This window comes from Lepidochelys kempii, chromosome 9 (genome assembly GCF_965140285.1).
Source record: "Lepidochelys kempii isolate rLepKem1 chromosome 9, rLepKem1.hap1, whole genome shotgun sequence".
NCBI classification, from domain to species: domain Eukaryota; kingdom Metazoa; phylum Chordata; order Testudines; family Cheloniidae; genus Lepidochelys; species Lepidochelys kempii.
This window is the reverse complement of record NC_136388.1, coordinates 44,979,060-45,005,630: the sequence shown is the minus strand read 5'-3', so window position 1 is coordinate 45,005,630 and position 26,571 is coordinate 44,979,060. Positions and strand designations below refer to the sequence as shown.

At 45.0% G+C, this 26,571-nt stretch overlaps 2 protein-coding genes across 9 annotated transcripts in view; one reads left to right on the top strand and one right to left on the bottom strand.

The window, feature by feature from the left end:
- KLHL6 (kelch like family member 6) overlaps positions 1-22,535 on the bottom strand; it is a 31,513-nt gene extending 8,978 nt beyond the window's left edge. The window contains exons 1-4 of the mRNA XM_073360072.1: positions 22,205-22,535; positions 16,468-16,633; positions 9,258-9,707; positions 5,720-5,957 (exon numbers count right to left, since the gene is read on the bottom strand). Of these exons, the coding sequence (XP_073216173.1) occupies positions 5,720-5,957; positions 9,258-9,707; positions 16,468-16,633; positions 22,205-22,464 (1,114 nt within the window). The 5' untranslated portion in view covers positions 22,465-22,535. The remainder of the gene's footprint in view (positions 1-5,719; positions 5,958-9,257; positions 9,708-16,467; positions 16,634-22,204) is intronic.
- The window catches only part of KLHL24 (kelch like family member 24), a 142,462-nt gene that overhangs the window by 42,381 nt on the left and 73,510 nt on the right, over positions 1-26,571 (top strand). For 6 of the 8 annotated variants that reach the window (XM_073360080.2, XM_073360078.2, XM_073360076.2 and 3 more), the window contains exons 2-4: positions 9,297-9,731; positions 25,098-25,158; positions 26,318-26,426. The gene's annotated coding sequence lies outside the window, so the exon portion shown is untranslated. Of the gene's footprint in view, positions 1-9,290; positions 9,732-25,097; positions 25,159-25,471; positions 25,711-26,317; positions 26,427-26,571 lie in introns of those variants that run through there. The other 2 variants (XM_073360075.2, XM_073360079.2) reach the window with 2 other exon arrangements.

Sequence of the window (26,571 nt, the reverse complement as noted above, 5' to 3'; positions counted from 1 at the left end):
GGCATTTGCTCTGGAAGCACATCTTCAGCAGAATAGTACTTGCTTTAAAGGAAGACAACTTGCAAGCTTAAAGTTCCTCTGGTTAAATTTGCATTACTATACTTTGGAGAGGGCAGAGAAATTCCTGGGGGTTATTTTACAAGTCATCTCTTTCCCAGACATGAATCACTATTCATGTTTCAGCTGTCCTACCACCTTTTCTTTCACGTTTGTAACTTTAATATAGTCAGTGGCCGATGGCTTGTAATGATGTGCAGAAGAATCTCAGGAATGAGACTTGTTCCTGATTGTAGAAAGTTAGACATAGAGTTTAAAGCCAGACGGGACCACCAGATTATCTAGTCTGACCTCCTGTATGTTGCAGGCCAGCAAGACCGCCCCACCCCGAGCACCTGCACACTAAATCCAACAACTCAACTGAGACCCACAAGAGACTAGACTATTTTATGCCACAGGCAGAGAATAGGGACCAATGTGCACCACTGCTGAGGCCCCCTCAGTGGCAGGAAATGTATTAAGTAAACCATAGCCAAATAATCCTGGCAAGTGGCCCACACCCACACGTTGCAGAAGAAGGCAAAAAACCCACAACGTCACTGCCAATCTGATCTGGAGGAAAGTCCCTTCCCCACCCTAAATATGGCAATGAGTTAGACCCTGAGCATGTGATCAAGAACCAGCCAGCCAAGCACCTGAGAGAGAGAATGGTCAGTACCAGCTCAGAAACCTGGCCTTCACCGTCCTATGTCCCATCTCCAGCCATGGCCATCACTGATGCTTCAGAGGAAGGAAATTTGAGGAAAACAAAGAAAGCATAATAAATGGGAAGAGGGGGAGCCTTTCCTGACCACTTTCAAGGGGCTAGCTGAAACCCTGAAGCATGAGCTTTAGGAACATAAGACACAAACCAGAAGCGAGTCCCCCTGCACCACCACCATCACCATCTCAAGCAACTCTGTCATACAATTGCATTCATAAATGTGTCCAGCTCTCTTAAAACTAATTAAGTTGTTTACCCCTACAACTCCCACTTGGAGGCTATTCCAGAATCTCACCCCCGTGATGGTTAGAAAACTTCCTCTAATTTTTACCCTGAATTTGTTGATGGCAAGTTTATACTCATTTGCTCTTGTGCCAACACTTTCCTTTGGCTTAAATAACTCTTCACCTTCCCTGCTATTTACCCCTTAACGTATTTATAGAGAACAATCATATCCCCTCTCAGCCTTGTTTTTGTTAAGAATTGGTGAATAAACAAACATGATATCAATTAAAAAACTAAAGCTCTGCATCACATAGTCAGCCACTTGAGAATCCCCCTGGGCCAAGAAGGTCCTGCTGGGGACAGGTAAACCAGATTTGCACTGGTGGAGCTGCTATTACATAGGGATGATCTAGCCAGCTGGTCCACTGACTTCCAAAATACGAACAGGGGGCCTGATCCTGTACTCCATGAAATTCTCTCACTGAAGTCTTCCAGGAAGCTTTTCCAGAGTGAAAAATTCAGCATTGGGTCTATTGTTTCTTGAACATGAAGGGGCCTGGCTGTGATCTCACGTCTCTTCATCTGACTCTGGGGCTGGCTACGCTGCAAAAAAAATAAATAACTCGCAGCAGCGAGCCTCAGAGCTCAGGTCAAGTAACTCGGACTTGCACTTCTGGACTACAAATAGGAGCGTAGACATAGCCCGGGCTCTGACACCTGGCAAGAGGGGAGGGTCTCAGAGCCCTGGCTTCAGTAGTATTAGGAGTAGAATGATTTCGGTGAAATTGCTCCTTATTTACACCAGGAGACCAGAATCAAGCCCAATAGTTTAATCCCCAGAGTAAGTTTGCAAATGAGTCTCACTCATTCAAAAAGCCTAGCAGCATTTTCGCCAGTACGTTAGTTTCCGTGTCATTTTTATTCATAACCGGAATACAAACAGAACTAGTTGAGTGTGAAACCCATTGCACAGTCTGAGAAGCTTCACTGCATAACCTACAGTCCAGCTATGCAATCATTTCACAAGGAGGATTCATATTCTATTACAGAATTGTCTGCACTCATTTGTATGCTGTACCACAGCCAGATCACTGCAAATTGATGGAACTCATCTCTGGGCCAAATAACAGATTGAATAGGAGATAATTAGCATGCTAGAAAGATTCGTTGGTAATGCCTTTCTGTCTATGAATTTTTCATATATCTATGTTGTTTTATTTGCGCTCAAGCAGGTGAAGTGTATGAATGCGGAATGCCAGAATTCTTATCTGCAGTAGTCTTCAGAGACAGCAGGTGTTCCAACCACACATTGTCGCAACCTTCCCATTTACATTACAGTTTGTTCTCTCCTGCATTAGAAAACAGCCCTGACAGGAATCTGAACTAAACCATGCTTTTGAATTCTGTCTACATCATGGGGGAGGGTGAGATTTTTGAGAGAACTGTAGGTATTTAAACGCCTTGTTCTAAACTTTATGGGAAATGGTGCATTGATATTCTCTCTTCATTAAGAGCAGTAACTGCAGTAAATGAGGAGACTGAGACCTCCAACAGTGCCCTGAGGGAAACCAGCAGGTAGAGGGATGAGGATGCAGAGATACTGAAGAAGTGGATAGCAAGGTAGAAAAGAACCAAGTCACAGAAGCCAAGAGAAGGAAGAAAATAGAGAAGTAGAAAGTGATAAACAGTGTCAGAGACAGCAGGCTGATCAGGAAGAATAAGCATAGATAAGTGCCCCCCTTTGATTTAGCTAGGAGGAAACAATTAATAACCTTGGCCAGTGCAGCTTGGTTGGAGTAGAAAGGGTGAAAAGCAGATTTGAGGGGACCAAGGAGGTGAAGAGGTCAAGGAAGTGAGTAGATGAAGGGGAGGAGGGATGCTAGTTAGAGTGCCAGTCTGATCAAAGTAAGCAGTTCTTTCATAGTAGGGCATCTATAGGCATGTCTAGAGAAAGTTCAGTTTAGGAGATAGAAAGAATGAGAGAAGAAGCCAGAGATGATGGGAGGCAAAAGGCCTGGGGCTAAGGGGACAGACTGAGAGATTAAAGGCAGCCAGTAATGAGCTCTCTGAGTGCAACAGGTGCAAAGAACTGGGGGGACGTGTTTGTTAAACATTCCCTGTTGGAATGTTGGCGTTGATGCCCCCGCTGAGGACTACTGAACAAAGGGAGAAGCTCTGAAGAAATAAAGAGCAGAATGTAATGGTAGGATGAAAAGAGAACTTCCTTTCCTTAAACTAATGGGGAGTGAAGGAGAATGAATCCTGGCCCCAGAACAAGGAGATTTAATAAAGACTAAGGGCTTGGCTACATTTGCAAGTTATAGAGCATTAAAGCAGGCCTGGGCGCCCTAACTCCTGAAGTGTCCACACTGCAAGGCACTTTGAGCGCCTAGACTCTGCAGCTGGAGCGCTCCTGGTAATCCACCTACATAAGAAGCATAAAGCTTGCTGTGCCCTGGCTGAAATGCCCAGGTGTCAGTATGGATGACATGTTGCACTACTGCGCTGTGATTGGCCTCTGGAAACATCCCATAATCCCCTGAAGTCAAGTGGCCACTCTGGTCATTGTTTTGAACTCGGCTGCAGGCATGCGGATATCCCCTTTCAAAGCTCCGTTTCTGACAGCCGTCATGCTTATCTGCTCTGGGACAAAGCAAACCATTACTGTGGAATGCTGCTGCTGTGAGTGTGTGTGAGAGAGAAAGGCGGGGGGAGGGGGGTCTGCTGCTGTCTGAACTTACAAGACCGGATGCTGATACACTCTCTGTCCCCCAAAACACACTGTCTCTCCCCACACACACACACAACACTCCCTGTCACACTCCCCACACCCCCCCATTTGAAAAGCACGCTGCAGCCACTTGCACACTGGGATAGCTACCACAATGCACTGCTCTCTGTGGCGTTACAAGAGCTGCTAATGTGGCCACACCAGTGCGCTTGCAGCTGACAGTGTAAACACACGGCAGCGTTTTCCCTGCCGCGGTCTACGAAGGCTGGTTTAACTCCCAGCGCTCTACATCTGCAAGTGTAGCCAAGCCCTTAGTTGGAGCGAGCTTGTTAAAATCCAGGTAGTCCTAAATGCAGACTGCAATGGGAGATATTTTAGACCAGCATCATCTTCTAGGCAGAATGTTCCCATTTGACACCCCAACCCTCCCCCACTCTCTCCCCCCATTCTACTTCACTCATTTTTGAAGTAAAGGTTGCATTTGGGAAAGCTGCCTGATTGAGAACTCTGCAGAATGATGTCTCCTACCCACAGCACCAGGACAGTATTGGCATTGGCTGCTCAACTTTCCCCGCACAGCCCCACCCTTCATCTCACATTGTGGAAACCTGTAGCCTCCATTCACTCTGTAACCTCTCCACTTGGACTGGCAACTAGGATGTGGCCGTTGTGAGGGTGGCTTTGAGCCAGTGGGCACCTTTCCCCTAGGAAATGGAATGAGATCACCAAATTCATTTCCAATAGGTCATCAAAATAGCTGCCAGCTGGTAACGAGTCACTACCAAGCTGACCTGCCTTTGAACTTGTGAGTTTGAAATACAAGGTTCTGTATTCCATTGCCAATCCCCTAAGCAAGCCAGAGTCTTCCTTGTCTTCATAGGGGTTAGTATGGAGCAGGTATTTATAGAAGTTACATTTCTCTTCTGAATCCATTCAAACTGTGATCCACAATCACACATTCACACTGCTGCCTTGTACAAGGACTCTTGGGCCTCACGGCGGTAATGGCAATTAACTTTGCTTTCAGTAAATGATTGTTTTTTAGAGTCCCACCTTCTGCACTATTGAAGTGCTCCTGAAAATAGGATTTTCAATCCCAAGCAACACAATTACCATTACTGTTTGCAAACTATCAACTGTTGCTTATTCATGCAGAACTCCTATTGGGGGTCTTCCAGAAAAGCTTTGCGGTAGCTACTGTTGATTGTATGCTGCGTATGCAGCTGTAAGAGGCCTTTCTGTAACTATCATTCCTGACACTTTGGTATGCCAACACTGGGCATGCACACCAATCCAGTCAAATATCGTTTTGCATTTGTTTGAAAACTGAACCCATGTTAATATTCTAAGAGGCTCAGCACTGCCACTACTCAACCCAGTGCTTCTCAGTAGCCTGTCCCTCAACCACGGCAATGTATGTGAGGAGCCCCTTTCAAAGGCAATCCCTGAAATGCTCTAACACTAGCTGTTTATGTCAATTTACAAAGCATAGTATATGTTCTACATCCCTGGTTCTCAACCAAGGGCACATGTACCCCTGGGGGTACGCAGAGGTCTTCCAGGGGCTACGTTAACTCATCTCGATATATGCCTAGTTTTACAACAGGCTACATAAAAAGCACTAGGGAAGGCACTACAAACTAAAATTTCACACATACAATGACTTGTTTATACTGCTCTATATACTCTACACTGAAATGTAAGTACGTTTATATTCCAATTGATGTATTTTATACCAATATGGTAAAAATGAGAAAATTTTCAGTAACAGTATGGCTATGACACTTTTGTATTTGTATATCTGATTTTGTAAGCAAATAATATTTTAAGTGAGGTGAAATTTGGGGTACACAAGACAAATCAGCCTCCTGAAAGGAGTACAGTCGACTGGACAGGTTGAGAGCTGCTGGTCTTCATAAAAGCTGTACCTATTTCCCCTCCCTTGTTTATAAGACTCCTGTGTTCTCTTCTCTTAGTTCCATTGGCATTATCTTGCTCCTTACCTGATATGTAGACTTCATTTTTTAGCGTAATACATGCAAACTCCACCCATTTTTTATTCTCACTCTCCATTTCCTGTTCTGTGATTGGTAATTTTGCCACCTCCAAACGGCTCCGCCTCAAAGGATCCAGGCAAGTTACTTCTGCGACAAATTTTTCATCTTTTGTGCAACCACCTATGATCATAAACACCTCGGACTGGAACTCATGCATCCGGGGCTTGGTTCTTTCTGAAATAATCTAGACACAAGCAATATAGAATGAATACTCAGGGTGTGTCACATGTGTGGTTAAAAACAGCATTATACCCTGTGGCATGAGGAGCTCACGAATTTAGCTCCCATTGGTTCAGTTCTTTGGCCAGATTTTGCCTATAGCACATTGAAAAGAGCTTCCTCTCACACGGTATTAGCCAGCCCCAGGAGCACAGTGCTCTATCCATAGGTGCTGACTCTGGGGGTGCTCCAGAGCTGGAGCACCCATGCAAAAAATTTGTTGGTGCTCAGCACCCACCAGCCACAGCGGTTTGGCGACTCACCTATCAGCTGTTCAGGGACTGGAAGGATTTGGGGGGAGAGGGCAGGAAGAGGTGGCGTGTGGGTGGGGCCTCAGGGGAGGGGACAGAGCAGGGTCAGGAAGTGGTGAAGAGAAGGTGGGGCCTGGGGTGGAGTGGGGGCAGGACATCAGGGCAGAGCAGGGGTGGACCACCCACCTGAAAAAATTAGTCAGTGCCTATCTTAGGTATTTATATGGTCCCTATTGCTGTGATACCTGAGCACCTCCCAGTCTTTAATGGATCTGTTCTCTCAACGCTTCTGTGAGGTAGGGGTGTACTATTATTCTTATTTTACAGGTGGAGAACTGGGGCACAGAGAGACCAAATGATTTGCCCAAGGTCACGCAGGAAGTATGCTGCAGTTCGGGGAATCGAACCCAAGGCTCCCAAGTCCTAGGCTAGAGCACTAACCACTCTGCTTCTCTACAGCCAGTGCACAAATCTAAAATGCTGTGTTGCAGTTGCAGAGTGATCCTGGTTCTAGTAAACTGTTCCTGTGTCAACGATAAAAGCGTCAAAGCTCTCTGCTGTTCCTAGGAGAATATTTACAAGGGGAGTTAGTCACGATTCTAAGTTGAGAGGTGTTATTGATTAGCTGCGTCTCACTGAAGTGCAGGTGGCATGACTTCCTTTGTTCCTAGTAGATACACCATTAGTCATATTGGAATGAATGCAGTGGAAATTTCAAGGAAAGCTTTTTATAGCATACAGGAATTTATCATTTATTTGAAATTTCTGCCCTGTCAAACAACACTCGATGTTTTTCTTGGACTTTTAAAACTAATTTACGGTGTGTTTCTATAAACTGGCATAAACAATCTAAATTAAAAAGCAGGGTCTTGCAGATGTAAAATTCCTTTCTGTGTTTGCTCAGTATAATTTACTAAACTGTCAGCAAGTCTCAGCATCTGAGTCAGAGCTCTGTGGATGCCTCATAATCCCTATTTTAACCCCTCTGCCAGCCTCACAGTCCTTCATCTTAGCCATCAGCATTGGACGGGACTTTCAAGAGCACACACATTCTGCCCCTTCAGCATCCAGGGAAATACCTGTTGAGTGATGGGTGCCACTCTCTTTGCACAACCCCACTGGCCCAACAGCACTGCCATCGACTGCTGGCTCAGACAGCCAGACACTGGGACTGAAGACTGAACCCAGATCTCTAGCAAGGCAGTACAAGGCACTGCCATTGGGTCACCTGCTGGCTGGCCTGAATTGCTAATCACCTTTATAGTCAGGGCCTGCCTGTGTTTTGCAATGCCCTATGCAGGCTCCTAGCCAGGGAGCCTATCTAGCCCCTTCCCCTCCAAACACAGGGTTCCACCAATATCTTTGCACCTGTGACAGACCTCTGACAGCCTGCTGCCCTCTCCTGACACTCCTCAGGCTGTGGGGAATCACAAGCACACTGTCTCTCTCATTCTTGACTGTGAAATTTTGACAGCTGATGACCCCTTTTTGTGGGCCAGGAAATAGGACTGAAGCGTAACTTTCCAAGTTGGGGAGGGATCAATTAGGAAATTCCTTTTCCACCTTTGCCTGTTACACCTGGGCTGAGGTGGGATCATGGCTGGAACAGGGTATGGGACTGTGGCTTGCAGGTTAGGCACAAGCGTATGTCACATCCTGTGCTAATGAATAGGCTATACAGACTTCTGTTTAGGATTCTGTCCCTGAGATCAAACCTGTGTTTTTCAGAGCTGGTTTTTCCTTTCCTTAAAAGGTTCCCTGGTAACTAATAAAGGTAGACACTGCATCTTCTCACACCCACACTGAAATTCTTGAATGCCTCTGTCTAGCTGGCCCTGCGCAGGATCATTTCAGAGCAAATTTGAATAGCGGCCCTACACTTGAGCCTTTTTTGTGCTATAAAGACAGCTAGCACTGCTTGAGCTGATGTGCTACACACTCTAATCAGTACAAGGATATACAATACATACACGGACAGCGGCAGGTTTTTAAAAAGTTACCAGAATCATACTTGATTTATACAGCCCCCATCCCAAGTATACAGGCAGCGTACAGCATGCTTCGAAAGGGAATCACGTCACCCAACACTAAGCAAAGCCATCTTTGAGGTGGAGCACACGTGTCAGCCTACATCCATAACATCACACAACAGTTATTTAGGAGGGGATGTGAAGAATAACATACTCAAGAGATTCCGTCTGGATAGAGGGTATGAGCGAAGGCATCGGCAGACGGTCATTCTCAAGAACACAGGGAATGCTTTAACAAACCTAGCTCATACGTATTTCCAGTCAGGCTGTTCCTCCTCTCTTATATTTTAATAGCTCCTACATTCTAAGGCCAGAGGGGACCATTATTATCATCTAGTCTGACCTACTGCATAACCCAGACCAGATCATTTCAGCCAGGAACTGCTGCATCAAACCCATAAAAATTTTATTGGCAATTGGACCTTTAGGCTCAACAGTACAACTATAAAGAGAGTAAATTTTAGCAGGGAAAGTAGACATAGATAACTGTTTATGTAAGTATGGTACTGCTTACCCTAAGTGATCCATTGGAATGCTTAGCAATATTTGATGTTATAGATGACTATTTTAATTGGGATACCAATATTAAATAAGAAAGCAATGTCCAAAGTAATACCTTTGATTTGCCTTTTTACTAGGGAACACATCAAGGAATATTGATTAACCTTAGTTTGGTATCGGACAGAATTGTGTGTGAGAGGTTCTCTCTCCTTTCAGAGATTCATGAACATTTTCTGAAATGCTTTTATGTTAAAATAAGCTGTCTGGAAACCTCTCAGATTTCACAGTTAAATCTCCACGGTAACTGATCGTGATTATCTTATATTTCAGAAGTAGTAATTTGTGAACTATCTTGTAAATATCTTTTTCCACCTCCAAAATCCATACTGAGTTCTGTGATTGCCAATCTGAAATATTCCTTAATTAGAATTGGTTCAGTTCCCCCCAACTCCCGTTTACTAAGTATTTTCATTTGTTACTTACCTCATTGCCTGACAGATGGTACATTCTTGCTTCTTGAAGCAGAGGGAAGACATCAGGACACTGTCTAATGAGTTGATCGGCTTCAACTGTCTCTACAAAATACCAAGGGTCCAGAAGCGGTAGCCGGACATTCTCAAGAACGTAGGGTAGGAGATGAAACCGTTCAGACTCTTTGTATCGAACCCAGTTCATAACAGTCTCAAAAACCTGTGCCTCTTCAGTGACATAGAGGTCATCGCTCTTTAGCGTGTTGTAGAGAACGTCACCGGGGATCTCCAGAAATTCCTCACAGTGCAGCACTTGAGCGAAGTTCTGGATAATGTAGCTCTGGACTTGCTGCTTCAGATTCTCCAGAGAATGAGTGTCGGCCAGCCTCAGAATCCCAACACAGTTTTCCGGATGGAGGGCTTCGGTGAGGAAACTGGCACAAGCATCCACCATCCGCAGAAACTACAGACACAAGAGGCATGTAAGGTACTGTGCAGTTATTTTATATTTGTATTGTGGTAGCATGGAGGAGCCCCAGTTAAGGGCCAGGCCCCCCTTGTGATAGACACTGGACAAACACAAAACAAAGAGAGATCCTTGCCCTCAAGAGCTTACAATCTGAGTATAAAACACTAGATAATATCCAGATACAGACAGACCGATGAGCACAAGGAAAGAATGAGACAATACAGTAGGACAAGCAGCGGTCTCAGGGAGCGCACCAGCAGCCTAACCAATGTCCAGTTTTTTTTGTAGGTATCATAACAAAGGAGACTTTTAAGGAGGATAATCAAAGGTAGCATATATGGCCCTCAGCACCACAGAATTTGAGCACCTAATAGTCATGAGTGGAGTTTATTCCCACAACACTTTTGTGATGTAGGGAAGTATTTATCCCTACATTTATATTGTATACTCCAATTTATATTGTGGATGGGGAACTGAGGCACAGAGTAGATTAAGTGACTTGCCCAAGTCACACAGGGAGTCTGTGGCTCACCCAGGAATTAAACCTGAGTCTCATGAGTGCCAGTCCAGGGCCCTATCCATTAGACCATTCTTTCTGCCCTTATCATTGTTTATTTACTTGGTGAGAATGCTTGGTAAGCAGCTAATGATTTAAATCAGGCGCAGACAATACAGCTTGGACCTATGAGATACAAAAATTGGTGTTTAGGGACTAGTGTTCTGAAGAGCTGAGTGCAGACAATGCCAGTTAAAGCTGGTGGGAACTGCTGGTGCTCACCACCTCTGAAAATCCAGGCCCATCACGTATGTAAGGCCTTACCAAAGGAAGTGAGTTTGAAGGGAGATTTAAATGGACAGAAGGTGACCAACTGGCTCACAAGGAGAGGGAGAGAACTCCAGGCATTGGTAGTGGCATAAGAGAAGGATATAAATTGGGCTTCTGAATCGGGGAGGTGCAGATGGACCTGTGAGAGTAACACATCCTGTGCTGATCCAGTTCTGTCACTTTTGTGGTGGTTTGGTGATGAGGCCATCAAATTAAACGTCCCTTCGGACTACAGCCAGGATCTGGGTGGAGGAAGCCATACAGTCTTTGAACTTTATTTGACAGTGTTTCATGAGACATTAAAAAAATGTCTGCAGTGGGACTGATTCTGATCTCAGTTACACCCATGGAGTACATAAAAACATAAAGAATGGCCATATTGGGTCCGACTAAAGGTCCATCTAGCCCAGTATCCTGTCCTCTGACAGTGGCAAATGCCAGGTGCCCCAGAGGAATGAACAGACAGGTTATCATCAAGTGATCCATCCCCTGTCACCCATTCCCAGCTTCTGGCAAACAGAGGCTAGGGACACCATCCCTGCCCATTCTGGCTAATAGCCATTGATGGACCTATCTATAAATGTATCTAGTTCTTTTTTGAACCCTGTTATAGTCTTGGCCGTCACAACATCCTCTGGCAAAGAGTTCCACAGGTTGACTGTGCGTTGTGTGAAGAAATACTTCCTTTTATTTGTTTTTAACCTGCTGCCTATTCATTTCATTTGGTGACCCCGAGTTGCTCTGTTATGAAGAAGTAAATAACACTTTCTTATTTACCACCATCTGACCCATTATTCTGAAACTGCTGTTTGTTTTACAGCAGTACTTTCATATGGTCTTCCTCTCCTACCTGGCTTCAGCTCTGTTTTAACCATGCAAGAATCACTGTAATTTAAAGGGACACTGTCAAATTGAAGAGTAAATCCCAGGTTCCGAGAGATCGCCCATTAAATAATATGCCCTGAATTTTTTTTTAATTTAAAAAAAGTGTTGGGGGTTTCTCTGCTCCCCTGCTGATGTCCCGAAGGGTCTTTTCAGGGAGGCAAAAATAGATGGGGCCAAAGAGCAACCCTAGCAGATGTTCCTCAGGCCTCCACCTTCCCCAGCACAACTTGTGCCTGCCTGATCAACAGCAGCACCACCATCACTGAAGGCATGTCTACACCTAAAATGCTACAGTTCGTCACTGTAGACACCACAGTGACGGGAGGGGTTCTCCCACTGCTGTAGTGAATCCACCTCCCTGAGAGGTGGCAACTAGGTCGACAGAAGAATTCTTCCATCAACTGAGCGCTGTCTACTCTCGGGGGGGGTGGATTTTTCAGTGTACGTTTTCAGTGTAGACCAGCTCTGAGTTCCTCCTAGAATCTTCACAGTCTTAGAGAGTGGAAACATTTGTCTTGCGCTGCCCCAGCCCCACATGCCGGTTGCTCCCTTTGCAGGAGGCTGGGGGAAGAAGAGCGGGTCTCCTCATCTCCCCCACCACCCCCAAATTTTAATTGCTTCCTCTCCCCATCCAGGAATAAAGAAGGCTCCCTGCTCCACCCTGTCTCCATTGCTCTCCAGCCACAAGCAGAGGTCTGGGAAGTAAAGAAGGGGGTTCTCCCAGTCACCACCTTCCCTGGCTCCTGTTGCTCCATGCAGCAGTCCCAAGAGAAGGAGTCACCTTCCTGATCCTAAGCTCAGAAATAGTAGCAGCTCTGCTGCTTTGTTACTGGCAAAAACCTCCACTTGGGCTGTGTTTACACTAGACTTTTGTGAGAGATTCCCCACCATTGCTGCCACCAGTTCCTCTCCGCCTGTTGGAGAGTTAGTGTGGTCGAGCTTCCCAGGGCTGCAGGCATTTCTAGGCCCTTGGCTCAGAGCAGGTCTAGATGACGTGGGGGTGGAAATGCAGGTGGCCACCAACACCCTGCCTATATTAGTACTCCCACCATTGCTGCCTTGCAGGGAAACTTTTGTCTAATAGTCCTAGTGGGGGGGAGGTCTTGCTAGGCCAGTGGAAGAGCAAGCTTGTGAACTCCCTTCTCAGCCCCGAGTGAGCATGATGTCATCTTGCTGGTGGATGAGACAGGAAGCGAGACTAAACATCAGCAAAACAGTGACCTTGACTTACAAAATGGGCTGTCAAAGGCACAGAGTAGACGCCCTGAGGAAAACACTAACCTCTAAGTGTTGTCATTTCAACAGATTTAAAAAACATCAGACAGAAATACGATTTTCTAGTTGACATTTTAAATCAAAAGGATGATTCAGTAAATAAAGCATCAGAACTGCTATGACGGATGCCTTTTGATTTTGCTAATTACCATTACATTAGGGCCCCAATCCTGTTAATCTCCGTATCCACTGACTATGATGTGAGCAAGATTAGTCTCCAGGTGATTAGCTCAACAAATGGACAACCCTTTCTGAGCACAAGTGATTGCAAATAACCCTCATGCTTTGCTTTTTCTTGCCTAGCTGATTTAAAAGGGAAGTAGCACCCTGGTATTTAACATCATTCTGATAAAGAATGAGTGCAGAAAAGATAAATAAAAGGAGATACTATGAATAATTCAAAGTAGTGTCCTCATTTTTTTTCTATTTAATGGCAATAGATTGGCCATTTTAACTTTATTGTTCTCCATTGTAGGGAGCGTTTTATAACTGTAATTGAAAGAGAAAGAGAAGTGAAACACAGTAAACCCACCTTTAAATGGCATCGTATTTAGATTTGTTTAAGTAATCAGGGCAGAATTTTCTGGGCAGACCTGTATCCTGTTGACATATGTAGACTGTTTACTAAAGTTGAAAAATTACAGGCATTGGTCACAGATATCTGGTTCCTGTTTTGCATTTACATGTGGTCAAGAGATTGGAGAAACGCAACTGACTAATGAACAGGGCTACATTAAAAATCAAAATACTGTGGTTGTTGCTACAGCTTTTGTTCTAAAAATGTCAGCAGTGTGCCATGACGCCACTCTAGAGGTCTATAGTTTCAGTGTTACCTTGTCTGTCCCAGGGCTATTGAATTTCTCCATTGGCCTATCACTGTCTATTAATACTAATACTTTCCACTTACAGTAGTGCTTTCCTCCAAAGATCTCAAAGCACTTTGCAAATACTGATTAACCCTCACAGCCTCCCCTGCTTTCTACCTCCCAACGGGCAGGTAAGTATTATCGCCATTTTACAGATGGGAGAAACCGAGGTACAAAGAAGATGAGTGACTTGCCCAAGATTACTCATCAAGTCACTCATATGGCTGGGAAAGAACCTAGAACTCCTGACTCCCCAGCCTGTGGGCTAACCACTGAACTATGCTCAGTCTATTTATACATAGCCTATTAAGTGTAACGTAGATATGCACACAAGTGCACAAAAGTGATGTCAATAGGATGGTCTATATTTTGGGCCTAAAAGGCTCATGTGTGGGTGGAGAGCACTGTTAATTATACAGTGTGGTTGCATCTATTGACAGAAGGTTGCAGAAGTGTGTGGTGCATATAGGGAAAGCAAATCACACACAAGGAATGGAGAAAACTGTAAATCTTCAACAGGTCAAAATTATTTCAACCAGGATTGCCTGCTCCCCATTGCTCCAAACCCTGCCATCTGGATTTTGCACCTTCACTTAAGCCTTAATTTAAAAGAAAAATCCCACAAAACATCAATTTCCACCTTCTTGGGGACACTGTAGTTCCCCAAGGCTAAGTGGGTACCCAGGGTAATCAGGAGGACCACCCTCAGCCACCTCTGCCCTCGGAGATAAGGTTGTTTTCTTTGCTTCTGCACAGCAGCAGCTTCTCTGACAGCTCCCTGTTCTGTTCTGTTGGGAGCAGAAAGGACACCTGCTCCCAGCCCTTCTAACAGAGAGGTGTGATGCCTGCTGGGTACAGTGAGGGGCAGGGAGAGGCTGGCAGGGGCCCTAAGATCAATGCTCAGGGAGATTGGGTGACGAGGAGCTTTCTATCACAGCACAGAGGGGCAGCCGAGGCTCTGACAGCAACACGCAGATAAAACTACCAGCTGCTCATAGTCCTGTACATTGCGGTGAGATAAGGGGTAGGGCCTGGGACAGACTTGGAGGGCGAAGAGGCTGTTGGGGGGCTGGGACAATACCAAAAGAGAGACAAAAGCAACACATTGTGTTAACTCTTATACAGAACTGGAGTATTCTCCAGTCCAGCGCCCATCAGTGTACATTAATGCTGCAGCAGGTTTGCAGGATGTAGCAGAATTTCTTCTAAAGGCCAGTGCCAGGACTGATACTGTCCGTTAAACATTCTAGTTTGGAACTGAGGATATTACAGCGTTGTCAATTCTCAGGATTTTACCACAAGTCTCAGGATATTTGGTGTTTTACTTAAAGCCCCTTAAACTTTCATTTAAAAAAAAAGTGTCCTCAAGGTTTCAGAGTAAAGCCTGAAAACTGACCCTGAGAGATCAAAAAAACAGAAGAAGAATAAAAATAGCCCAGAATTTTTTTTAAAATGTTCTGAGTTTGTAATGCTTGGGGTTTGCAATACTGGAATGCTGAAAACATCTATGGGCCATTCCACTCAGGCCATGGGGTTGCGGGGAAGAGAGAGAGGGATGAGAAGTAAAAATTGCCTTTTACTGAAATTAAATTACCTTTTGCTGTGTGGAGGTACTTTCCTAACAAGCACACCTCTCCAGAGTAAATACCAGCTCCTATTATTCTAAAGGTAATTGGTTAATCTCAGGACACATTTGTGAGATTCATAGGTTTTAAGGACAGAAGGGACCATTTTGATCATCTAGACTGACCTGCTGTGAATAATGCAGCCCATTTATAGATCCATCTGCATCATGATTAGAATGTAGTCCCACTAAGGCAGGGCAAACTTTTTGGCCTGACCACACATCGGGTTTCCAAAGTTGTATGGAGAGCCAGTTAGGGGAGGCTGTGTCTCCCCATACAGCCAGGCGTGGCCCGACCCCCGCCTGCTATCTGACACTCTCCTCCCCCCCCCCCCCCCACCCACTGGCCGCTTCTCATGCCCTGACGGCTCCCCTGGGACTCCTGCCCCATCCAACTCCACCTGTCCCCTGACGGCCCCCAGGATCTCCTACCCCATCCATCACCCCCTGCTCCCTTTCCCCTGACCACTCCTGGACCCCCCACCCGTGCCTGCCCCCTGCCGCCCCATCCAACGTCCTCTCATTCCTGACTTGCCCCCCGGGACCCTTGCCCCATCCAACCACACCTTCTCGCTGTCCCCTGACCGCCCCCGGAACCCCTGCCTCGATTGCCCCCTGCCGCCCCATCCAACCCCCCCTCTCCTTCCTGACTGCCCCCCGGGACCCCTGCCCGCCCAACCCCCCTGTTCCCTGCCCTCTGACCACTCCGACCCCTATCCACACCCCTGCCCCCTGACCACCCCCTCGAACTCCCCTGCCCTCTATCCACCCTACCCCCTTACCACGCTGCCTGGAGCACCGGTGGGTGGCTGGCGACACTACACCCACACCACCCAGAGCACCGGGTCAGGCTGCGGCTCTGCAACTGCACTGCCCGGCCGCCCAGAGCGTTGCACCGGCGCCAGGACACTGAGGCTGCGGGGAAGGGGGGACAGTGAGGGAGGCGCCGCAGGTGAGCCTCCTGGGCCAGGAGCTCAGGGCCCACGGGCCGTAGTTTGCCCACCTCTGCACTAAGGGTATAATACCATGAGCTTTCAGGCAGCAAAATGGTCCATTAGTACAGAGCCCAGCACAATGGTCCTGGTCCATGGCTGGGGCTCCTAGATGCGACCGTAATACAAATAAATAATATGAAAGCCGAAGATCTCTAACGGGTGTGACAAATCAAAGAAGTGTGTAGCGCTTTGATCATGTGTGCTGAATTGTAGCATCCTGGAAGCAATGACTGAAACAATGTGTTTCCATTAGTCCATGTGCTGAAGGTGCTTTTTCACTAACCTGAAAAAGGCTGGCAGCTTCTAAGACTTTCTGTACGTTTTGCTTTGTGATCAGCACCTGGCTTGTGTAAGTGTAGTCCAACAGCATCTGCATGGTTGTTGCATCAACTCCTTGAATGATGATTTTTTCTTCATACTTCTCTTTTAAATCATTGCAGAACATGGCCCTGAAACAACAGCTGTTCATTGGTTACCCAAGAAGGATCACGCATTCTGAAAAAAATATAGCTACCAGGTTTGAACCTACCAGTATCAATATGTTCTATCAATGCAGGATTCTTCTGATTGCTTTGTATGTACACAATTAATATTGTAGCAAAACTACAAAGAAAATTCTTTGTCAATTATTTTCATACCATTGTAGTGCTAGATTTTAAAATATATATTTGCCTGGTTATTATACAATGGAGCCCAGTTCAGAGAATATCTGATGATAAAAGCATAGAGCTGCTAAAGGGTCACACTCTCTATTCTGTAAAATGAAACATACAGTCTGCAGAAATAGACTGAAGCTTTTTTAAATAGACACTTGATTCAGGAGTAAACTTCTTAAAATAATGGCCTGCCAGTGCATCAGAAGATGAAATGAAATGGGCAGAATAGATCTGTTAAATCATAATGGTAATGATGATAATTCTTTATCTACGCTCACCAAAACACTTCACAAACATCAAGGGCTAAATTGTGCCTGGTCCAGAAGGAGGAGAGGACACAAGGAACTTCGTCATCTTCCATCCCTGGGAGAGGGACAGGCAACGAGTTAAAGGGCTGGGGAATGGAGGTGGGCCCATGGAACTAAGGAAGCAGGTTTGTCATTGGGCCAGTGAACTGGCCTCTTCACTAGAGGTGTGGACTCAGTGGGCAGCAGGTGTCAGGTGGGAGCCCCATTGATAGCTGCTGTAATCAGCCTCACTCTCCAGCACTAAACCCCAGTCTCATTGATAACTCTGCCTCACTCTAACTTCCCATCATATAGTTCCAAACACATATACTGTTACCCCCCCCCGGGAGTAACAATCATGGAGTTTGTTGTGGAGTTGAGAGGTCTGTGTGTTTGGATATAAGGGTATGTGGACAGTAATGAATCTGAATTGTGGCTGGCTTGGCTATTAGTATTGCCTTAAATGGCAATTTCCTTAGGTCACTGATGTTAGGTTTGAAGGGAAAGACACTTGTACAATCTCAATCCTTAGAGTATTTTGTGAGGGATATAAGCCACAGAATTACCTAAGAGCCATCTAGATGCGCTTTGCTTCCTCATCGCTGTTTGATGATACATTTATCTTCCTTTAATTTTTTAATCCATCTTTTATTTTTGAGCCTCTCCTCCAGCAATTTTCTTCTGTAGGGTGAATTTACTACCAGTGAATGGTTTCTCACTCCCGTGTAATTCTGGTTTATGGACCTTAAATACCTGCTGATTATCCTGATCTTGATCACTGAGTTCAGATATCATTTAGAGGCCATGTGCCAGATTCCAAAGAAGATGCAATAAGTAGAAGATATGAAGATGCAGTAAGATTAGAAGTACCAGAGCCTGCTTTTGCCTAGAGCCAGAGGAAAACATGTGTGAGTCTCAAATGTAATTCTATCTGCTGTTAACCCTGAATGCCAAATCTTTCTAGATAAGTGAGGACTACAGACAGTGCAATGTTAGGAGGACAGTGTGTCATGAGAAGTGAATAATTGTCTTGCGGGCCAAAGTCTTCAAGCCAGAAAAGGTGTATGTTTCCAGGGGCATAACGAACATAGATTATCTATCGCTCTGTAAAACCCTAGTGGAGACAAGGCGCTGTAGTTTTTACCTCAAAGTACCTAGGTGAGGTGAGCCACAGGCAGGGACTATGCTGTTGACCTCTCCTAGATACATTGCAGTAAAAATGACTAGCACCTTGTCTCCACTGGGATTTTACAGCAAGGTAGTCAACCCACGTTAGTTATTCTGCTGTGTATGGCAGGGAAGACACAGCCTTTGAGCAGAAGGCTTGGGCAGATATGATATTGTAAGGAATGGCCACGTTCTCATTTTCACTGCACCGACATCACAGCTATTTAGCATTTTTCTGTTCACTGATTTCTACTATGGTCCAATCTTTCTCCCATTGAAGTCAATGGCAAAACAGCCATTAATGTCAACAGGAGCTGGAATTAGGCTCTCATTACATCTATATTTTTCACTCTGTCATTCTATAGCAGGGTGCTGCACTCTGGTGAGACTAAATCTGGGGTGTTCCAAGCAGGCAGGCATTTGAGAACAAAAGCACCCAGCACACACTACAGAGAGAGGAGTTCTGTACAAAAAGGTAAAGAATTAAGGGGCACATACTGCACGTGTGGGTGGTGGAAATGCTTCTCATGTGAGTGAGAAACTGGCTGTTGTCCTTGGATGCAGCTGTTCTGTGCCCTCACTCCTTTATCTCATAGATCTGTGACTGCGGTCTTGTGGTAAGTTCATGGCCCTGATAGTCAGGGGAGACACAGCTCTGATCTCACGTACATCATCATAATGAAACTGGAGTAACTCAGTGGAGTTACAGTGGCTTTCCACTCCCATAGGTGAGTTCAGGATCTTGCTTTTGGATTCTTGCCCCAGCTGTGACACTGACTCGCTGATCTTGGACAAGTTGCTGCACCTTTCTAATCTTTAAAATGGAGGTGATAATACTTCCCCCATCTGCCTCATGAGGGAGGTGGGCAGGAGACTTGTTCACTGTGTGTGATGTGTGCTGAGCCCCTGAGCTGAAAGGCACTGGGCAAAACCACATCACTCCTCCCTGAAAGTCATGGCCGGAGGGGGAGGGGGCGGGGAGAAAGGGATGTAACTAAAGGACTGCTGGCCTTTCCTACAGCACTCCTACTGTGGCCAGTCTCTCCCTGCTTGACTGACAGGAAGGGAGACATATTCCCAGGCAACTCTGCCTCCCCCTCACTTGCAGGGTCCATTGTAGCCCCAGGGCAGTAACTTCCACTGGGCCTGGGTAGGGATGAAGAGAGGAAGTTCAGGATCCATAGATAGTTTGAGATTCCTGTCTGCTTTGGAGGTTCCAGCTGCGGAGCTCCTGCTCCTCACCCCCTTCCATACCATCGTCTTCAGGCTCTTCAGCATGGATCAGGCTGGTGCAGAACTCCCCTCTGTGGGATTGAAGGGCTAACTTATACCTCAGGATTTGCCTCATAATTACATGGCAGGGGGGGCATGATTGTAGGTATTTGTATATCTGTGTGCATGTATAGATACCGCAGATGTACATATGCAGGAGAAGCGGCACTTTCATTGATTGAGCACATGATTTAAAATCAGAACACCTGGATTCTAACCCCCACCATGGTCCTGATTTTCTGTGTCCTTGGCCAAGTCACTTAACACCAAATTTTCAGAAGTGGCCACTAAGGAAGGATGCCTCTCTTTTCTGGTGCCCAACCCAGTGAGCCATCAGAGGCCTGACTTCCAGAGGTGCTGAGCCCCTCTCAGAAGTAAATGAAGCCGTAGGACTAGTGACATGCTGTGACAGTTACAGGAAGGCATGCAGCAACTCACTTGCATGCCTGAGGCTGTCCAAAATGGCATCCTCCATGTGGCATGGCCTCACGCGAATACGGTGCGTGCTAGGTCATGTGATGCAAAGGATGCCATTTTGTTCTACAAAATGGTGTCCTCCATGGGGCCAGACAGAAACATCCTGCAGGCTACCAGCTAGAGAATGCACTCCTGACTGGGAATGCAGGGCATACCTGACAGACATGGACAGCACGCCACTGCTTCGGACTCAAATTGTCAAAAATGGATGTCTAAAGTAAAGCTTCCAAGTCCAAATTTAAATACCCAGGAAATGGGAACTGCAGTCTGCCCAGCAATTTTGAATATCAAACCACTTAGGTGCCTAAATTTGGATTTGCAAGTGTAAGATTAAGCACCCATGTTCAAAAACCTTGGCAAATTTTGGGCTCCCCCAACTACTGAGTGCTTCTGAAAATGTTGACCTTAACCTCTGTGGACCTCTTTCTTCACTACCACGTGCAAATCAGGTGTAAAATGCTACTCTTCTGATTTGGTGCCCTCTTTGCATCATTAACTTTGCGCAGCAGTAGTGCAGAATTAAGGCATGTTTCAGGATACAGGACTCCATCAGAAGCATTATGTTATGTATGCTCTTCAATAATAACTGAGGAAGGACTGAAGGTTGATACCTCTGCCTGGCCTCTGCTCAACTCCTGTTTAAAGTGTGAATTTAGCATTAATTATTTATATTATGTTAGCACCCAAAATGTGCTAGGCCCTGTACAGACCTAAAGACCCCAATTCAGCATGACAAATCAGTGAAATCCCAGCATAGGAATAATTCTGGGATCTATTTGTTCCCTGCAGACATTCAACATCCAATGAACCCTTGTGAGATACATCAACAAAGGCCTCATGGGCTTTTAGTTTCTTTGGGTATTTGTCTCTGCTCTTAACATGACAGCACCCAGTCAGTATCCACCCTCTTTTCATTGGGTCATCTTGTGAAATGTCCCAAAGGGGTGAGGGGGCATCATAGACCCAAGGGGCATTTCATCCTCCCAGAGTCCTTGGCCAACAGCAGGTGACTGGTTGACAGCAATCAGCTGTGTTCTATGCTGACAGCCGCTCGTGTTGCACTGGGGATCCCTCTGGCTGGAGGGATCTGTTGTCCCCCGATAACACATAATACTTCTTAACAGTTAACCATTTTTTCAGTTACATTATTTTAATTCATATTTTAATTCTTTGTTTATTTTCCCTTTTCCATATGGCCCTACTGTGAGAAACACTGGGGCACTGCTTTTAGCTGCATGAGTTTCACATGTAAATATTATTTTGTATTAGCTTTAGTATCAGATCCCTAAAATAGCACTTCTGTTATGATCTCTGTGAGTAAAATTTACTAAGCCTCCATGAAACTGGCACTTCCTACTCATATCACAAATGATCGTAGATTTGTTTCCCTCCAGTTTCCATTGTAGTCAGTCAAGAGGCCATCTCAACAGTTTAAAAAAAAAAATTCTCAGTCATGCAAATGTGAAGGTCTAAATGATGATGGAAAAGGTGTGATATCCAATACTATGTTTCTCCACAGGTCTCAAATTTGTTTCTTTCAGTGAGTAGCGTAAAGTGGGCAGTTCACTGTGGTTTTAAAAGAACTAAAGGTGGAGTCTTTGTTTTTTTAAAAATTCTTCCACATAGGGGGTTTCCATCTCTCAATTGATTTTACAGTAATCCTGGAAAAGACAGGATATAGGACACACATCTTCTTTCCTTCTCAATGGGTTTACAGAATGTGTGCTCTACTGCATAGTAATAGTGGGGTGGGGGGAAAAGACAACTTCCAGAAATGAAGTCACACTAAAATAAAACTACCCCATGATCGCAGTGAATCTTCCTCTTTGCCTGATACATGGCCACATTCAATGAGGGGTAACCACCAACAATGGTCAGAATATATGGCTGATTTTATTTTTCCATCGCTTCACCTGCCAACTGTTTTCTTTCCGTCTGTCTGTCTCAAGTACACGTGACAAATGTTGATACATAAAAATCCAATGTTTGACACTGTTGCTTTCCTAGTTTAAGGCTCCAACTATCAAAGGAGGTAAAGGAGTTAGGGGTCCAAAACCCACTGAAAGTCAGTAGGAGCTGGGCACCCAACGTTAGGCTCCTTGGAAATTCCCAGCCTAAATGTATTGAGTGAAAAAGGCTTTTGTTTTTAAAACTGCCTTACCTGAAATAATTGCTTGCTGCAGCAAGGACCACACGGTGGCAAGAGAATTCCATGCTGTCCACACACAGGATGACGTCTGTAAGAGAGTTTTCCAGCCTGAGGTTCTCCAGGCCATTCTGAAGCACCATAGAGAGCCCAGTGTCATCAAACTTAACCTTGTCACCACTTGAGACTTCCACAAGTTCCCCCATCTTCCTGGAGCACTCATTGTCCAAAGAGACCAAAGGTTCTTCAGAACTTTTCTCCACCATGTCCCCCATGTTTAAACCAGCACCGTGTCATTCCGTTGGGGCTTCGCTCTAAAAGAGTTCCTAAGCTTCAGATGAGTTACACTGCCGAAGTTAAGCGGATTTCCTGTCCAGGGCTCTCCGCTTATCTACAGCTGTCACACACACATAACAGGAAGCCTTGCACTTTCTCATCCTGTTAACACAAACAAAGGCTGTGGAGGGGGGAAGGTTCTGTGAATTTCAGGCAATATCGACATGCTTAGAAAAGACTTAAGATGCTTCTGAATGTGAGAAGATTACAAGTGATGGGGAAGACCTCTCTCCATCCTGAAACTGGCCCTTTATTATTATCCGGATCTACTTATCCAAAATGAAAGATGCACTTTATGGATACAAGGTCCCATCCACTGGCAGTGAGTGCTGTCAGTGTGAAACTTCTGTTGTCAGACCGAAATTCTCACTTTTACAATTATACAATTTATCATTTTAAATGCTAATACCTGAGCTGCCATCTATAACATGTTTACTTTATACTCACATATTCAAAAATACCAGCTGATGGGTACTGCTGCCCCTCATTAGGTAATAGATGCTGTACATCAGCAATATTTCATTTTTAGTTTCAATGTGAAGAAGCATTTGAATAAACGAGATATATGGAGCTAGATTCTCAGTTGATATAAATTGGCATAGCTCTCTCAAAGTCAATGGACAGTGTCAAATAGCACATATCTGATGATCTTCAAGGTAAACTGTGTCTTATCTCTTTTTTTTTTCCCTTCAGCTATCTGAAAATGGGGGCTGGGGGTGGAGAACTGCAGTTGTAGGGATAAGGAACTCTCTGAGGGAGAGCTAAGGTAGGTTATCTTAAATGGCTGCACTTAGGAGGGATTTTTAAACTATATCTACAGTGTCTAAAGCAGTGGTCCCCACACTTTTCAGGGTCATGTCCCCCACACCCGAACTGGGACTGGGAGCAGGGCTGCAGTTCTTGGGGGGGCACGGACAGGGGTAAGGGTGCTGAGGTTGGGGCCTCAGCTGGGTGTGGGTCTTGGCCCGGGAACAGAGCCATGGCCAAGTCAGGGGCCATGGCTGGGGGCATGGGGCGTGCCGGGCACAGGGCTGGGAGCTGGGACCGTGGCTGGGAGCAGAGCCGGAGCAGAGCTGGGAGCAGAGTGGAGCTGTGTGGCACTCCCTCCACGCCCCCTAAATGCTTTTTTTAGCATTTTTATAAATCTAAATAAATCAGTGGAACTGGGTGAACTGAAGAGCTGGCCCATAAAGCACAAGAAAATCTCAATAAAGGGTTACCCCCAGTATTTTTACACTTTATAGATTCCTCACTTTACATTTTGCTATTATGAAGCTGCGGGGCTGGGCCATGGAATAGCTGTTTAGTTTCATTGTGATACAATCTTTAAATTCTTATTCAGCTGTCCTCCTTCACTGTAGACTCATACCCTTGGATAAGAGACACTTAACTCAAATATCTGAAGAATGATGATAAATCTACAAAAGGAAGTAAAGAAAAGAATTGGAACTTGTAGATTCTATTCCCAACCCTACCACTAACATGCCATTAGATCTTGAGCAAGTTAGTTAACCTGTCTGTGCCTCAGTTTCTCCATTGGTAACATGAGTATAATACCTAACTTTCATGGCTGTTGAAGCTTAATATTTTGCAAAGTACTTGAAGAGTTTACACACAAATATTGTTGTTTCATTGTGTTCCCTCATCTGCCTATACTCACCTATTGTCTCCTGGTTTATACCCAGATTACAAGCTCCTTGGGGCAGGGACCATCTTTTGGTTCTGTGTTTGTACAGCAGCTAGCACAGGGGGGTCCTGGTCCATGACTGGGGCTCACACGTGCTATGGTGATACCAATAATTGTATATATAGATACACACACACAGTGTTATTATTTCACTATAAATAGTGGTATTGGTTTCAAATCATCATTTATTAAAGGACTGCCAAAAGAACTACCCCTCAACCCCTCCAAAAGGAAGTATTCACACTACACTATCTTCTAGATACATAGAAACCCCAAGTCTTTTTTCCTTTTCAGAGTCACACAGGAGATAATACACTGGCAGCTTTACTGAGGGTCCATAGTACAATTGCACCCACAGAAATCAGTCCTGGATTAACCAATGTGCAGAGGGTGCATTTCCATGGGGCTCCCATCTCACGCTTGGCCCAGCTGCCCCTCCATCATGATGGAGAGCTGGCCGGGCCAAATTTGAGTGAGTGGTGTTGTGGCTCTGTGCACTAGGCACAACACCTGGAGTAAGGAGCTGGGTCTAGCTTCACAGGACAGAAGGCACAGCTGTGGAGTGAGTGCAGGGCAGGTTCAATCTCTCCTTCCCCGGGCCCTCCCCTCCCCACTGGGCTGGGATTAGGGGTGCTCTGTCAGGGCATAGGCTACTGCTGCAGGTGGTTGGTTCCCCTTTAGCAAGGCAAGAGGAGACGTGCACCCGCTGAATTGGGAGGCTACATCCACCCATAGGATAATGCAGGAATGATAGATACTTGGATGAATTTTGAGCATGGAACTAGTTGAGCAGTAAATCACTAAATCCTAGAGTCCCAGTCTTAGTCAAGCTGTCAGGCAAGTGATGGAACAGATTAATACATTCAGTGTGTCTTCTTGCTTTAGCATATCATGGGACACCAGAGGAGCCCAGAAGTCCAGCCAAGAGGGAACAAGAACCAGATAAGTAAAGTTGGCTGAAGTTTTTCATTTACAGCATTTTTTGATGAAAAAGAGACTTTTTTCCAAAACTGAAAACTTTTCTGAAAAGCTTTGTTGGTGGGTTTTGGGGTGGTTTTTTTTGTTTGTTTGTTTGTTTTTGGTTTTGGTTGTTTTTTTTTTTTTAGTTTTTTTAATTCTTTTGTCAAAACCAATAAATTTTAGAATTTGACATTTTGAAATTTCAAATTTTTGAAATTTTAGTATTTTGTTTTTTCACCTTCCTCCCCCTTGTTTCCTTTTTTCTTTATTCCTTTTTGTCACTGAATGCAATAGGATGAATGGTGTCTAGGGGGTTTTCTATTTTTTCCTTTTCTCTTTTGCCACAGTAGCTTTTCCAAAGTGGAGGAAGGTTTGAAAAGTTACACAGTACCAGAGTTAGTTTCCTTTTTCCAGGTGCTGTTTGAAGAGTCATCATCATTTAATACATTCTCTGATTCAGTAAATACACCAGAAGTTCACTAATTTCCTCTAGCAACGGAGGAGTCTCATTGAGAATTATTTTATTTTGAGTTACCAAGTAAGAGACAAATTCTTTTCCTGCCTCTGTAGCACCTGACAGCAATATGGGTGTGGCCTCCCCCTCACCCCCCAGGAGAGGATAGGATTATGGGGTGCACACCAGGAGCTGAACTGTATGCAACTCTGTGCCCCACAGGACACAAGGGGTTTGGGGCAGGATAGAAAAAAGCTGAGGAAGAAAGGAGTCAGAAGACTCACTGCTACACAGATCCCCTCTGTGTTCTTCACTTGTCCTTCTATCCAAAGTCTGTGCTAAGGTCAAAGATAGAGTTGGCTGGGAAAGGAAAAATTTTCCCTTTTTCCACTGAATACAATAAAGTGAGCGATGTCCAGGGCTTTTGGTTGGGATTTTTTTTTTCTTCCATTTTTCCTTCTGCTACTTAAGCTTTTCCAAAGTTGAGGAAGCATCACAAACAGTAGCAAACTGAAAAAAATGAAAAATCCAACCCTATACATAATTTATTCTGTTGGTGCCAGGAAGGGGGGGAATTAAAATGGGAAACTTTTTTGAAACTTTTGAGGAAAAAATGTTTAGTTTTGAACCCTGCAAAATGGAAACAATTTCAAAAATGTTTGGATTTTTTCCCCCCTACTTTTTTGTTCAGCTCTAAAGAGAAGGCCTGAAGATGCTTAGACATTAGAATCCCTAATGGGAAGAACTTTAAGAATGGCATTTCTTTTTGGAGGCCTTCATGAACAAGGAGATGAAGACTGGTAAGGGTTATAGGTTGAGAAACCTACTTTGTTTGTAAGACTTCTGCTATAAAAATCTGCTTTTTAATTCTGTGCTTTTAATTGAAACTGAACTGCATTGCTTTGATTATCTGACCAGCACTCTGTCCACCAATCCATCTCTGCC